At 43.0% G+C, this 16,392-nt stretch overlaps 1 protein-coding gene across 6 annotated transcripts in view; it reads left to right on the plus strand.

Moving 5' to 3' along the window:
• Window positions 1-16,392, plus strand: part of BCAS1 (brain enriched myelin associated protein 1) — a 101,035-nt gene that overhangs the window by 50,305 nt on the left and 34,338 nt on the right. For 5 of the 6 annotated variants that reach the window (XM_060078132.1, XM_060078134.1, XM_060078135.1 and 2 more), the window contains exons 5-7: window positions 2,059-2,205; window positions 3,237-3,281; window positions 12,781-12,957. In XM_060078132.1, coding sequence (XP_059934115.1) covers window positions 2,059-2,205; window positions 3,237-3,281; window positions 12,781-12,957 — 369 coding nt within the window. Of the gene's footprint in view, window positions 1-2,058; window positions 2,206-3,236; window positions 3,282-5,697; window positions 5,833-12,780; window positions 12,958-16,392 lie in introns of all 6 variants that reach the window. The other variant, XM_060078131.1, reaches the window with a different exon arrangement.

The raw sequence follows: 16,392 nt of genomic DNA on the forward strand, positions 1-16,392 counted from the left end.
CTATGGAGCATGGGCTCTAGGCATGCGGGCTTCAGTAGTTGTGGCACACAGGCTCAGTAGTTGTGGCTCGTGGGCTCTAGAGCGCAGGCTCAGTACTTGTGGTGCATGGGCTTAGTTGCTCCGCAGCATGTGGGATCTTCCCGGACTAGGGCTCAAGCCCACGTCCCCTTCATTGGCAGGTGGATTCTTAACCACTGCGCCACCAGGGAAGTCCTGATTTATGTAATTTTTTTTTTTTTTTTTTTTTGCAGTACACGGGCCTCTCACTGTTGTGGCCTCTCCCGTTGTGGAGCACAGGCTCCAGACGCGCAGGCTTAGCAGCCATGGCTCATGGGCCCAGCCGCTCTGCGGCACGTGGGATCTTCCCGGACCGGGGCACGAACCTGTGTCCCCTTCATCGGCAGGCGGACTCTCAACCACTGCGCCACCAGGGAAGCCCATGTAATATTTTTAATTTAACATTTTATCTAAAACTTTTCTACTCAACTTCATCCAAGCAAAAATATCCATTGTACCAAAGAAATATCTTTCCAAAAAGCACTTTTAAAGATTAACCTCGTGTGTGTACATGCACATGTATGTGTGCATGTGTGTGCACCACCTAAAGTAACCTCACCACCCCTGTAGGTGTACCACACTTATCTGCTATAAACAGAATGTTCAGCCATCCTCCTCATCAACCTACTTAACAACCTGGATCCGAATTATACCTAGGAATTATAAAAAGTTCCACTCATTAGAGTTCTATTCTAATATGAACAGTAAGTTATGTTAGAACCTGTTTAAAAGTTCATCTCTTCCCAAGTAAAACACGTTTTGCCCAGAATTAACTAGAAAAACCGAGAAGCTTGTTAAGGCCATGGCTTCTATCTGCATTGGGCTTTATGAAGTTCCAGCTCTTTAAGAGACATTTCACAAGAAGCACTGCTCCATTTAAGAAGGAGTGCTGGGGCTGAGGGAAACCCTGTGGGATACAAGCATTATTATTACTTTTTAAAATATTCACCGAGGGCCTCCTTGGTGGCGCAGTGGTTGAGAGTCCGCCTGCCGATGCAGGGGATACGGGTTCGTGCCCCGGTCTGGGAGGATCCCATATGCCGCGGAGCGGCTGGGCCCGTGGGCCATGGCCGCTGGGCCTGCGCGTCCGGAGCCTGTGCTCCGCGGCGGGAGAGGCCACAGCAGTGAGAGGCCCGTGTACCGCAAAAAAATAAAAATAAATAAATAAATAAATAAAATATTCACCGAAGTGTGTTTATGCATTTTTATCACTGTTCCACAATAACCCCGTTTTTAATGCAGGCTATTCTGGCCCAGTCCTTGGCATTAGGGTAAACCCACGTGCCAAGTGAGTGTGTGGGAGGAGGTGGTCTAGAAACTCAGAGAAGGGAGTAGGTTCCATGGGTGCTGTGACCCAGAAAGACTTCAGTGGAGAAAATAAACTTGAGCCCGAGCCTGAAGAATGAATGGGTTTGAGGTAACCTGGCTTGGCCCAAGGTCATGGGAGTGAACGTGATAAAAGGAGGATATTCAGCATGCATCCCACCCTCCTGCGTGAGTTAGAGAGGAAAATCCGTCCCAATAGCACAGCCTTCGCACAGTTAACTCCCAGATCCTGAAAGCGGAATGATTATTTTAAAACATCAGTACTTTTCTTTTCAGTTGATACAATTCACCACTATGGGGATTGTGGGAAATCAAATAGAGGCATCTTCCATGATTAAACTGGAAGACCACGAAATATTGGCATCATACATAACCTCTGTGCAGAATTGGGAGAAAAGGGTTTTTGTTTGGGATGCAACGTGCACTGCTGTGTTTGTTAGCCTCTGGCTCCAAACAATGTCCCTCCAACTAACTGCAAATGCTGATTATGTTAGAAAGAGGGGGCGGGGAAGGAAGAGTGACTCTCATAAGCTTCTGATTGTTCTACACCCCCGTGGGCAGAAGAAGTATGGCTGGAATTAGGGGGTAAGGGAGACAGGGGCGCGAAGCAAAAATATTACTTTGAGAGTCCACATTCAACAAGTTACAACCATGAAAACTCTGTCTTGTTCCTAGGACATAGCTGACGGCACGGGAGACGAAGGACAGGAAATCCCAACTGTGAGTTGCTCTGTCCCCGGGGTCCCTGAAGGACTGGAGGTGGCAAAGGAGGACCCCCAGACAGAGAATAATAATTCCATCATGAGCTTCTTTAAAACTCTGGTAAGCAGTTTCATCTCCTCTTCTATTCTATTCCTCAAAAGTTTTGTTGCTCAAAAGTTTTGTTAGATCTAAGAATGATGCATACTTGAATGTTATTGCTCTAAACGGCTTGATGCAGCTGGGACATTGGAGAACAGGGACAAGATGTGCTTCGTAAGGGAACTGGCTTTCAGTGAAGGAGTCTTTAGTTGCTGCGAACTGTGAGATTAACTATACTACATGAGCTATGTGGTAGTAGAATGCTACCGCAATTGGATATCATATGGTCATTGATCATAAAAATAACTGGAAAATACTTCCTTGAGTTGCTGACCTATCAAAGCGTTTTTGCCACTCAAATGGCAAATAAAACTATAGACATCACTTTCTATCTTGTTACATCTAAAGCTCCCATTTGACTGGGTGGAGGCAGGGACCCACATCTTGCATTGCTTGCTCCTGTCTGACTCTTTAGACCCCGCAGCTTGGCACCTGCCAGACACTCAAAAAAGGGCTGAATGAGTGAATGCATAATTAAACAGACAGCTCCAAGTGTTTGGGCTATTCCCAAAGGCCAAGACCAACTTCAAAAGATAAAACAGAAAAAGTCAACCGAATGTGCCACAAACACCAAAGGGTTGTACATTTGTTTGGATTAGTGGTGGACTTGTTGGAAAGTGTGTAGCCATCCAGGAGACAGTTTTGAATGTGGTCAAGCTCTTAGTGAATGTATAAGATCTGATGCATTTCATTATAAAATATTAACTTTGTTAACTTATGTATACTTAGGTATTACCCAGAAGTCCATGGGTTTCTACTAAATTAAAAGGACTTCTCATTACATTCCTTACTTGTAGAGTGAAGTGGACCACCCTAAATAAAAATATGAAATAGGGAATTCCCTAGTGGTGCAGTGGTTAGGACTCGGCACTTTCACTGCCAGAGCCCAGGTTCAGTCCCTGGTCGGGGAACTAAAATAAAAAGAAAGAAAGAAAGAGAAACACCCTACAGAGCTATGGTTTTTAACATTTGTTTTTTCTCAAACTTTTAAGGTTTCGCCTAACAAAGCTGAAACAAAAAAAGATCTGGAAGACACGGTAGGTCATTTGAAGTGTGTTTGTATTTGTGTTTGTGTGTAGAATTGGATTTGGATTTATGTATGCGTCTTTGTTTTTTGAATTTTGTGTGCGTGTGATATACATACACACATATATACATATTTAGCAATTTAATAGTGCTGTTAGATTGTCTTTAAAATGTTCCACTTACGTTAATGGTATTTTAATGAAAATTTTGGTGGGAAGTGTGAAATATGTGCCAATTCTGGCTAAATAATATCATAGAAACCAATTTCTTATACAGAATAAGAACAGAATACTAATAATTATATATCATCTTAGTCTTTTTAGTTGTGTGTAGAGAGACCCAGGGAATATGGTAAAAGTTAGCCACTGGAAATGCGAAAGTCATGAGACTCAATTTAAAGCAGATGTGAGCTGCTAGATTTTGGTTTTTAAAAAATACGTCTTGCTTTGTTTTTCATGTAATTTGAAAAAAATTAGTCTCCACTGCAACGGCAATTGCTTGGTGGCATGAAGTAGTCACCAGTCGACACTTGCCAAATGAAGGAACATGTAGAGGGGTTAGGATGCCCTAGAGCGTGTGTGCGTTTTCGCTTCATCCTAGAAATTCAGCCAGTTCCCCTCAAAGTACATTTTGTTTGGAATGACTACTTTCTAGAGATGTTTTCCCTTTGTACTTGAGAGAACCGATTTCCTTTCGTAGAACACGTGGTTTAAATTTCACGGGAATCATGAGGGAAATTTAACTTGGTGACAGATAAATGTCTTGTGTCCTCCTTTTGATAACTGAAAGTGCTTCGAAAGGCACTGGGACCAAACAAATGGCTTGGCCAACCCAGTATATCTGCTCCCCATATTTGAAGGGGCTAAGTTGTGAAAAGGATCCTAGAATTTGTCTCAGAAGACCTGTGTTCGAGCTGCCGTCCTGCTACTTGATAGCTGTGTGATCCTAACCTGTCTGAACCCAAAGTTCCACATCTGTAAAACTGGGGCAATAAAAATTCTACCTCCCCAACCCCAGGACTGAATGAAGGTGTGATAGTGCCTGGTAAACCATGGAGCTCTATTCAAATGTAGGTGAACCCTATTTCCATAATCACAGCAGGACAGACTGAGCATCAGGATTACATCTGTATTTTACTGATTGGTTCCTCTAGAATTTTCTTCTTCCATTGAAAAAAAGATATATCTGAGGTATCTACGTGCATTTTCCCATAAGGTTATTTATTTGCTACAAGGCAGCTAGGGTCAAGTTCAATGAATGGTTGGGTCCGAATGTTTCTCTTTGGGTTCTGTGTCCTGCATTGTTGGAAATCACATAGTCAGCACAATAGGCTATAAACAGTGGGGTATGTGGGTGTGTTGTGTGGCTTCCCGAGTGACCTGATGCCCTCACTCCCTTTAGCTGCTCACGCATCAAGCCTCTTCCCCCACCCAGAATGTGGTCCCAGCTGAAAGTACCTGGTGGTAAAATCTCATGGCCCTGCCCAGAGAGCTATGCGCTCATTGCTGATGGACCTGGATCTCAAAAGCGGGTTTTGTGAATGTAGGTTGTCCGTGATGCCCACAGACTGACCTCTTTCTGCCAACCTGGTTCTCATACTTGTCTTCTTGACATCTTTTCTACTGAAGTTCTCAGATTCATGCTTTTGAAATGTCAGCACTTTTGTCCATCTTCTAATTTGGCCCTGGGCAATTTTTAGCACACTCCACTGCTGCCCACACAAAATCCCCTGCCATTTGTGACTTGAGTCAACAATTCTGAATGGTTGTAGCTGGGCTATTTTAGTTCCAATTTCCCCTCACTTTGGCTCAGTGGACTGACTCACTCTAGAAACATCTTTTGCCCAGGAGATCTGCCCATCTAGAAGTCAGTTGAAATTTTTGTGGGTGATACTGCTTCCCTGAAGTTTCTAATACCGGAAAAGAGGAGATCAGTTCGAGAATGAAAGCCATTTAGTGGCAGTACTTGACTCCAGGATGCAAAAATAAATTGCTTGTCTTCAGGTATTTTTTTCTTCTGTTTCACGTGGCAATAGCATTTAGGTTTTTAAAAATCATCTGGTAGGAACTGAATTATCTTTTTTATTTTTAAAATTTTTTCACCTGGATATTACATGTTCTGTAGACAAAGCTTAAATATCTTGTCATTGTCTTTAGCAAATGGAGCTGCATTAATCTGGGTCATTTAAATAGGTTGCCGTGTTGAAAATCAACATGTACCTGAAATAGACTGTGAATTTGCACTTTAACAAACTGTCTTTGAGAGTTTGAAAAAGAAAAGCATTCACATGATGTCTTGTGATTGGGAGATGGGGGTGATATACCGGCAGCTAACTGACAAAGTGGATTACTGCACTTAAAAACAACAGAAAAAAATGCGTTCTGTTTAAAAACAAAGTTCTAAGCTGTGACTGCTGTTGCCCAAAAGGCATCTAAAGCAGAAAGTGTCTGTGATGGACAAGCTGGGCAGAAGACATCCGAGATCCAGGCTAAAGGCACCAAGAAAAAGCATCTGCATAGCCCCAGGCTAGGACTCGCCTTTAGAAAATTCTTTAGGCATAAGGTCTGTATCTTATTAAAACAGGAGGAAAAATAAGAACCCTGGTCTTTACCACATGACACATGTGCCCATCCTGTATCCAGCCAGCTCCACTCCAGTGAAAGCAGAGCCTTGGGTGGTAGAAATCATTAGAGGGGAATTAAGTACTATGTGAATCAAATTTCAGAGATTTTAAGTCCCCATAATTGTAAACATCTCAGACTACTTTCCTAGTGTGGACCAGGGTTCTGAGATTATTCTTCTAACCTAGTGTTTCCCAAATGTTGAATGTTTGCATACCACCTTCATCGTTTTTGGCAGATATAACACTATTTACTTGATATTTTTATATTGAAATTGACTCACTTCCTATTTAAAGATATCTGTAAAAGAAACTTTGTATTACATCACTCTTGGAAAAGCAGATCATTTTTCATAAGAGGAATGTACCATTATATGGGCAATAAAAAAAGAGCTGTCTCGCTTGTGTTAAGCTCTGAATCTATTGCCATTTCTAGCTTTATGAAAAGGCAATTAGCCAGCAGTAGGGAAATGTTAAAGATTTCTCTACCAGCACCAGACTGAGATTTTCCCCCGAATGGTCTTAGAAAGATGAGAATTGAAAAAGGAAAAGTATTTCCACGATTTTAATATTATTTAATATCATAGCACAATCTAAGGCCATCTCTGACCCCACCAATGGTATGCTTGCTATACTTTGGGAAATGCCCTTCTAACCTCAAGATAACAATTCTGTCTTCCTGTGGTCTGTTCCGTCTCTCCCCTGTATTAACTAAACTTATACTGAGCCCAAATGGAAGCCCAGGCAGAACAAAACAATGAATGAAGGCAGAGCAAGTTCTGTCTCCACGTTCTTGGGAAGTAAAGACAACAGAGAAGTGAGTTTTGGAGATTTCACTCTTCTAATGTCTACGAAAATGCCAGTATTTGTCTGAAACCATCAACTAAAAGGATCCCCTGACTTGGGCCAGCATGCTTGTAAATTTGTTTAAAATATCCACCATTCTCCATTAAGTTGAATGAACTTATTTGAAAAACTTCCCCAGCTGGATGTTATAGTCCCAGGATTGTGTATGCAAATAAAAGCTCCATAGAGAGCTCTCCCAGCGGAATCTATATTTGCATAAACAAACTATGTTATGAAGCCACCCTTCGATTTCCATACAGGGTTATTTTGTCCTGTAACGAGACAAGGCGGTGGATGAGAGACACTGCAATGGGGGAGGGAACATTAAAAAGTGGTACCACTGTACGTGGGCGACCATTTGGTAACTGCTAGTGAAGTGTGTCATGGATCTGGTACAAAGGAATCTAGCTGAATTCCCACGGGTGCTTCAGTGAGTAGGGGGCCTTGAAAGTTTAAGACGCTATGACTCCCTCTCCCCCGACCCCCACAGATCTGCATTTCATCACGACATTCATTTCGTGCCTCCAGAATCTCTCCCCTCCCACAAGTGGACCACCCAAGTTCAGTATTCCTGGGGCTTCCCCAAATTGTTGGCTTCACGTCCTGCCAACTGAGTTGACTTTTGGGGTAGGAGAGGATTCTAAAACCACTGGGACGATGGAGAAGAAACAACCCTTTCTGGGATACTGTAACACAGACCTAAGGTTTTGCCTTGAGTTACATTCGGTCTGTTTTTTTACGTCAAAGTAAAGTAAGGGGACAATTCCCAGATGTTCTTAATTCTCCTTTATACAGCAGTGTGGTAGATCTCATTGGCTTTTTTTTTTTTTTTTTTTTTTTTTTTTTTTTTTGCGGTACGCAGGCCTCTCACTGTTGTGGCCTCTCCCGTTGCGGAGCACAGGCTCTGGACGCACAGGTTCAGCGGCCATGGCTCAAGGGCCCAGCCGCTCCGCGGCATGTGGGATCTTCCCGAACCGAGGCACGAACCCGTGTCCCCTGCATCGGCAGGCGGACTCTCAACCACTGCGCCACCAGGGAAGCCCCTCATTGGCTTTTACCTTCATGCCTAGGACAGTGTTTTTCTTTTCCTCAATTGGTTGTTCTGTCGTCCAAAAAGATAGGAAAACAGGGCCATTAAAATTGACCAGCCAGAGTCCATCAATGAACCTTGTTGCATGATTATGGGAGGTGTGATACTCATCCTCCTTGATTTCAGTGTGACCTAGGACAGAAAAGAAGACATCCAAGCAAATTCAAGGATAAAACGTTATCTTCTAGTTTTGCTCTTAAAAAAAAAATACAGTGGTTACCAATTCTGGTTAACTCCTCGGTTCATTTCTTTGTATGTCAATTTTTTCCTTCCTATAAAAAGAAGTTGCTTAGTTTCAAAGTAGAGGAAAGGCTGACATTAATCAATGAAATAAGTTTATTATTATAAATAATAAGGGGGTCAGCGTTTCTTTGCTGAATCTGAATTTTTTTTTTCTTGGCTTAATCACATGCGGTTCCTCAGAATAAAACCTTTTCACACGACCTGCAAACGCTGGACATGACACATGCACACAAAGCAGGACATTGTTTTAGGATGTCTTTGCCACGCCCAGAAATGTTCCCCTCCCCACTCAGGTTTGCTCAATGCCCACCCTCTCCGTAAGGCAGTTAAAATATTAGCAGCTAATATATCATAGGGTTCATAAGCTTATGCCACACATTCATTGTTTTTTGGTTCTTGGTACAATGTTTCCATCTTACTAACACGTCCCCTCTCCCACACTCAACTGTGAAAATGATGAAAACTTCTTGTGGAAGAAGGTAAGGTCATCTGATAGGCAATCTCCAAATCTAATACATTAGAATTTCATGGGTAGGGTTGCCAGATAAATAACAAGTACCCAGTTAAATTCAAATTTCAGATACACAGCAAATAATTTTTGAGTATAAATCTAAGTATGTTCCAGGCCACATTTGGGACATCCTTAGGCAAAAAAATTATTCTTTGTTGATCTGAAATTCAGATTTAACAGGACATCCTATAGTCTCACTGTTATTTGCTAAATCTGGCAACCCTACTCAGGGGATTGTCTCCAAAAAACATGGATAGAATTTTCGTAATCTCCTCTGTCATGCAGACAAAGAGTATGAATTCAGTTGATGCTGTCAGAACACCATTTGGGGCACTTCTCTGGGAAGCGAGGAGATGAGTAGGCAGGGAGAGGATGACTCATGGGGGTGTGAGACTCCACAGCCCTGTAGGGAGGGGGTGGGTGGATGGAAACATGACATGGCAGGATGCTATGTGGGTAGCTCTCTGTGGCCCCTCTCGTACAATTAATTTGTTATTTATTTAATGCCTGTTTGGAGCCAGACACTGGGTCTGATGGGAGGTAGGAATGTAATGGTGACTAAGACATAACAGCCTTACCTTCACAGAACTCATACTCTGGCCAGAGAGATGCATACTCAACAGCTACACAGATATATTTGTTATATTATATTACTATACATATGATAGAGTCATGTCCTTGTCATGTTTTTCGAAGATCTCAGGGTATCTTCCCAGAGCGAAGAGAATTGGCCATTTCCCAACAAAACTGATCAGTACAGATGTGTTTCTCAACTTTTTTCCCATTATCACCCCTCCGCCATGAAGCTTCTTTAGATATTTTCTCCCTAATTGCCCTTCTCCCCTTGGAATTTTAGTACAACAGCTACACTTTATCTGTTGATGTACTGTGGCCCTTTTTCTTTTCTTTTTTTTTTTTTTTTGCGTTACGTGGGCCTCTCACTGTTGTGGCCTCTCCCATTGCGGAGCACAGGCTCTGGACACGCAGGCTCAGCGACCATGGCTCACGGGCCCAGCCGCTCCGTGGCACGTGGGATCTTCCCGGACCGGGGCATGAACCCACGTCCCCTGCATCGGCAGGCAGACTCAACCACTGCGCCACCAGGGAAGCCCTACTGTGGCCCTCAGTAGGACCACAGGCAATATAAACATCTAAAAGTTGCCCATAACACACCACCCCAAGAACAAGGGGAATCTCACCCCCCAACTCTCCCCCACGTGGAGTTAAGATTGCTGTGGCTGAGAATGCATATGGCGTAAACGGTTCCATCCCCTGATGGACACAACAGCACATGGAGTGGGGAGACCTTGATCTGTTGGAAGCAGTGTAGACAGAGTAGCTATTCAGAGTCTGGGTTTGGGTATCAGACTCCCTGGATTCAGATGCCAACTCTGTCGCCTTATAAGTGCAATCACAGGCAAGTTATTTAACCACCTGGGACCCAAATTTCCCTAACTGTAAAATGGACATAACAATTAGTTCCTTCCTCCTAGGACTGTTTGTTGTTAGAACGTTCAATTGCTTAAAACGGTGCCTGGCACTGGTGCCTTTTATTGTTACCATTACATCAGAGCTAAAAGTTGGCCATCTCTGTGCCTAGTCTGCTCGGGCCCTAGTCCCTCTTCAAGAGGCTGAGAGAGAGAGGAGGCTGAGGGGAGCAAAAGGAAAGGGTAAAACCAGCCAAACCAGAGGCATGTGATGGGCTAAGCAAACTAGACCCGTCCTGTCTAGAAGTCTAGAACTCCAGAACTAGCTTTTTTTGGTAACCCCCATGTGGCTTTGGCTGAGTAGGCTGAGCACATACAAAGGGGTAGCCAGGAGCTGGTCAGGTAACACGGCATCTCTAAGTATAGAAAGGAAAGCAGCAGAATTTAAATCAAAGCAGTGCGGAGCGATGGAGCATCTGCTGTAATGACATGAGCAGGATGGATGGTTTCCTTAAGCCAACAAGAACCCTTTCTTAGAGACAGAAGTGAGGTCAGCCTCACGCCCCCCCACCTCAGATTCTTGGTCTAACATGGACCCCTTGAGCAAGTGGGGATTTTCCCAAGAAAGCAGAAGGGGGGTTGATGTTGGGGACCACGCCTGGCCACTCGCTTCCTTCCTGCTTCCATCACGGCTCTCGGATGCTTTCTGAGGGCGCTGAGAACACACTGTTCCCTGTGCCTGCTGTGCTTCTCCTCCCTCCTGCAGCTAATTTCTAGTCACCCTTCAGGTCATGGCACAGCATCCCGTTCTCTATCAAGCCTTCCTGATGGCCATGATGGATCGAATTTCCTAGTTTAGCCTTTTTTTTTTTTTTAGCACCAAATCCTTCCCTCCACCCCACAGCACTTATTGTAGTTGAAATGTTACATACATTTGTGGAATTATTTGTTTGGTGTCTCTCTCTCTCTCTCTATGAGGACATGTAACCCCAGCACTCAGTACGCATCTCAGGTCATAGAAGGCAGTCGATGCATTTTTTATGAGTGAATGAATAAATCATAATACTTTCCTCCTATTTTCTGGAAAAGCAAGCAAGCTAGTTGGTGGAGGGCACTTCCCCTTCAACCAGTGCTTGTTAATTTAATTACCATCTAGAGCTAAAACAGCACCAGGTGTCCGAGACCATTTGGAACATGCATAAATGCAGAACCGTCTGAGCTCAGCCATTTTGATTGCACTGTTGATACAAGGCAGAGGTTATTTTAAACCCTAGCATTATGCGGTTTTATACATTTTTAAATGGAACTGGGATTATTCCAGGATCACCTATCACAAAAGTCATTTCTATACATTGGCCCTGTAGCTCCTGACTCGAACATAGAATCTGTTCAATAAATGACTCCTTCTTAGTGTCAAAAAAGTCAGCACAGAAGATACTGTCTTACATCAGAGAGTAAAGTTCACATGATTTGTGAACTCCCTTTGGAGGGGCAACGTGCAGTGTGGAAAGAGCGCCAGATAGGAGCCGGGAGTCTGGATCTGAGACCAGACTGTGCCCCTGGTTAGTGTAGGGTAGATCGTAGACCTCAATTTCCCCATCCATGAAAATTCGGGCATTCGATCAGGTGGTCTCTAAGACTCTTTCCAACGTCAAAAATACTCTGAAACGTCCTGAATTTTTCCACACCCTGTTTTTACTGCCAGATTTTTTTTCTTTTATTCAGAAAATGTAGTCAAAGATCTGACCTCCCTGGGAATTTAAAGGGTTGTGTCACAAGTCCCTGGACCAAGGATCATTAAAATGAAGATGCTTAAGATGACGAGGTTAGGTCAGGTGAGCCCAGTGTTAAAATTTTTAATGCAATGTTCACTCACGTCGAGATAAATGGAGACTGTAACTCTCCTAACTCTTCCTTTGTCCCATGAGTCAGGAGGTGGCAGAGCATGGAAGTGACAGCCCAGTCACTGAAGAGATCAGATGTCCTGGAATTGGACCTCAGCCTGGCCACTCAGAGTGGGAGAGATGGGGGGAGGGGAGAGAAGGTGGGGGAGAGAAAGAGAAGAGGGACTGAGTGAATAGCATTTGGAGTTTTATATCAATTACAATCCATCCAGTCACATCTAATTTAGATGTGGAGGCGGCATCTAAAAGTGAAGAAATGGGGGTTGTGGATGCTCTTCAAACTCAAACCTCTTCCCTGAGTTCCTTACACAAACTCTATAGACTATAGATCTTTATAGACTAAACTTTGTAGACTATAGATCACTATAGTAATCTCTAAAGCAGAGTGTGAGAGGAAAACTTCAGCACTTCTTTTTTGAAGTATATTTATTGGAACCCATCTTTCATTTCACATTTGGATTAGTAAAACAATACATCTTTATCATGTAAACAAATACGTGTGTACTGAAGGTGCATGTTCAGACTATTTTTACTGCCATAACCATGGTCGAAAGAAGACCAGGGTCCTCAACACGACCTAACATTCTAACAGCCAAGTGCCTCTTCCAATCACTTTGAGTCCTAATGCGTTACTTACATAAACATGTTACATAATGGTTCTATATATTTATTTTTTTTCTGCAAAAGGAATATATCTTGATCTTTTTCCAAGATTTTAACACAAATCCACATCCATGTAGAATATTTGGAAAATACAGAAAATTATGAAGAAAACAGTTGACATGCATAACCCCAGTCCATATTTGTAAAAAAGAGATCTTTTGCTTTTGAAATCCTGAGATCATTTTAATTTTTTTGAACTCTTATAGGGTGCCGAAAAGTCACCCGCCACTTCAGCCGACCTCAAGTCAGACAAAGGCAATGTTACGCCCCAGGAGCCCCAAGGGGCTGCCAAGAATTCTACATCCACTGAAATAGCAAAGGAAGGTGCCAAGGAAAAGGGGGGCCCCACCTCTCTGCCTCTGGGCAAACTGTTCTGGAAAAAGGTAAGTCCTAGTTTCAAGATTTGGAGAGTCCTTGGGGCTAGGATGACTTGAGATATGGTTTCTATTGGGCCAACTGATGTATTCAGCAATGCTTGGAGTTTCTTGTTCTCCAAAATGACTCAACTTGCCATTGAGCTGAAGACTTCTAACTAACCCCCGGGAAAAATGAAATACCTGTCGTGTTAGAAGCATGTGTTTTGTGGGAAAGAAAAGGAAATGAACAAGTAGAATTTTTCATTCTTGGAATTAATCCGGTTCATGACAGAGGGTTATGGTATTTCATGATTTCATTTTCTTTCTAAAATGGTGTGTTACATAAAGGTTATGCCCCCACCAGCAGTATAAGGGAGTGCATTATCCTACACCCTTGACAACGGCGTTTTATCAAACTTCTTAATACTCGCCAATCTTACAGAGTGAAAAATGGTACTCAAGTGTAATTTTAAATTATGTATAGTTTATGAATGAGGTAGGGTGCCTTTTTATCTGTGTTAAGAACCGGTAATGTTTTTCTGTGAATTGTTTATTCATAAGTTTTGCCCATCTCCTAAAAATTGGATCGTTGGGTAGATTGTTCCTTTCATCACAGTACAATATTTCTCCTTGTCCCTTTAACAGCTTGAGGCTGTTAGTATATTTATTTAACATCAATGTTGTTTTGCTCACTGAACGTCTTTGGCCATTCTTGTATCTTCAGTCTTCCTTAGATTTAAGACTTGTGAATGAATATATTTTTAGTTCCAAAACAAACAAACAAACAAACGAAACTAATACAATGTGGGTTACTCTGGTTTCCTCCTGGCTGTCTCTGAGCTCTCCCAGCCTGGCGAGATGAGCCGCCTCTGGGCTCTCTGCCCCCCCTACCCCAGCCAGATGGAAGCAGCCATCAGCAGCCCCAAGGTCTCCATCTCCTTGATCGTCAACCAGTTCACCACCAGGGCAAGCCCACAAGGTGCTCTGTGAGAGGAAAATCCAAACCGCTGTCTGAATTATTTTCCCTTGTAGAATTAAGGTGCCGAGCAAGGGAATGAGGTGGGCGGGGCTGAGTCATTCTGAGAGCCATTCCTTGATCCTCACTGCTGAGCAAACCTCAGCTGCCAGACAGAGGCAGAACTCTTGCCTGTTTTAAATGTGGCCCAAAGATGAGCAAGAAGTCAGGGATGGGGCGGGGGGAGGTGGTGGGGGCAGGTGTAGAATAGAGCTGGAAAAATCTAACTGAGCCATTTCAACAAAACATCCATGCCACTTGGCACGCAATGCAAGGAAGGTGATAAATGCAGATGCCGCTGTGCTGTTAGTTTATGCTCTTGTCCAGAATCCAGCTGGATTTCTGAAATTTTCTCCTGTGTGTTTTCTGTTGTACAGAAATCTCCCTTCTAGGTTCTGCCCAGAACACAAACTCTTCAGACTTAATGAAAACTGGGGATGATGTCACTTGGCATTCTGTTCTAATCTCCTTCTTCACCAATCTTTTTTTACAAAAATATTTTATCAGCAATATAATGAAGGGAACAATTTCCAAGAAAATTACATCCATATATTGGTGGCAAGGGAGAGACTTCAGTGACTCATATTCAAATATTTTTACTTAAATAGCCATATATACATATATTCAAAGTGTATTAGGAAAAATAAAACTCGCACATTAAACTCAAGATTTAACATATATTTTGGTCAAGGTGAGACTCTATAGATTTAGTTTAAAAAGGTAATCCAATTAAAAGGAAAGGGTTACGTAATTAATGGTACGGATAATAAGTAAGTAACGGTAAATCGGGGTCCTCCAGGAAGTGGACACTAAGACAGAACTGATGTGCAGGAGATTTATCGGAGGAAACCGACTGTGGAGAATAAAGGGAAGGGGGCAGGAGTGGGTGGCGAGAGGCTGCAGACCACAGCGAGGGGCTGACACCTCTGTGCAGGGAGAGGGGGAAGGAGGAGAGGGTTGGAAAGACCTCAGGGTGGCGGTGGTGCTGAGCCGGGCGGGGGGCGTCCCCCAGAGCAGAGCGTGCCCCGGGGGGAGTCCTGCATTGGACAGGACCAGCCCAGCACCCTCTCTGTGCTCAGTCGTTTCCGGGGAGCAGTGAGGAGATCTCAGCAGTAGCGGATGCGAAGGCGTGACAATCGAAGCCTGCCTTTCTTGCAGGGAAATCTGACCAGCACACGGCCACGGCTGCCACAGATGGTGGGTACAACGTGGCAGAACTATACTGGCGGTCAGCAAACCACTGGAGTTGGAGGAACACTGATGCAGGGTTAAAAGCTTAGAGTCAGACAGATCCCACTCGGAGTCCCAATCCACCTCCATGAGCCTCAGTTTCCTCATTTGTGAAATGCAAATGATAATAGTAGCCATGCCATGGAAATGGGCGAGGATTAAATTTAAAAAGGCCAGTAAATGCCTCCCCGCCACCATCACCACCACCGCGGTTCACACAACAGCGTTTGATGAGTGGTCCCTCCTCCTCCTGTCATGTGTGCTCAGAGGGTTGGGACACTAACGTGTCCACGTCTGCATCTCTCTGTGCCATCCAGTCTGGGGAGGCTTCTAAACTTCACATGCTTCATCTTTCCTTATCTTTGGCATCTATGAGGGATGTGTTGGTTCCTCTTTGAAATTCCGGCTCTTTCCATTGAAAATAAAAGTCAGGACCGCTGGGCATTCATCTATTCATTTATTTCAGTCTCACTGTTCTTTCACCATTATCTGACTTTTATTTTAGTAGATCATAAAAACAGTGAGGTTAAGAGAAACTAAAAACCAAGTCTCCTGTAAATCTTGTCTTTCCTTCTTTCACCCAATCTGAAAGAATAGATTATATGGAAGTGAAATAGGGGAGAGTCACTCATTCAACAGTAAGTAGTTTTAATCACTTTCTTTGTGCTAATTTTTTTTGGGGGGGGTGTGCGCTACGTTTTAGGCATTGAAAAAATATCCGTGAACAGATTGCTGCCCTCTGGTAGCTTACATTCTCATGAAGGAACTTATTTCTAGTAGGAAACAAAATGAAAGTCTTTGTTTTCTTTTCTTTAAATTAGAAAAAGCTTTGGCTATAAAACCATTCTTGTATAAATTTTGAAAAACAAACAAAGGGAAACACCAGAAAATGCTGATATTTCCACTAACTAACCCTAAGCTCGCTTTCTTCTCTTTTAATTGAAAAGCTTTTAAACAAACACATTTTGAAGTTTGCAATTATGAACATCAGAAATGAATTTTTCCCCTAACAGGCTGTCAGGATGAAACTATGCATTATTTTGATTTATAGTCTTGATTGCTAAAGTAGTTCTTATTATAAACAAAAACAAAAATAACCTTCGAGAAAATTAACTTCAAATTATGCTGTGTTTGCCAGAAAATGTTTAAATCCAGTTATGTGGCCTAGCTGCGCCCTTGATTGTTCAGGGTTAACTGGAATACCATTTGCTCTGTGA

The sequence above is a fragment of the Mesoplodon densirostris genome, chromosome 16 (assembly GCF_025265405.1).
Source record: "Mesoplodon densirostris isolate mMesDen1 chromosome 16, mMesDen1 primary haplotype, whole genome shotgun sequence".
Taxonomy (NCBI): Eukaryota; Metazoa; Chordata; class Mammalia; order Artiodactyla; family Ziphiidae; genus Mesoplodon; species Mesoplodon densirostris.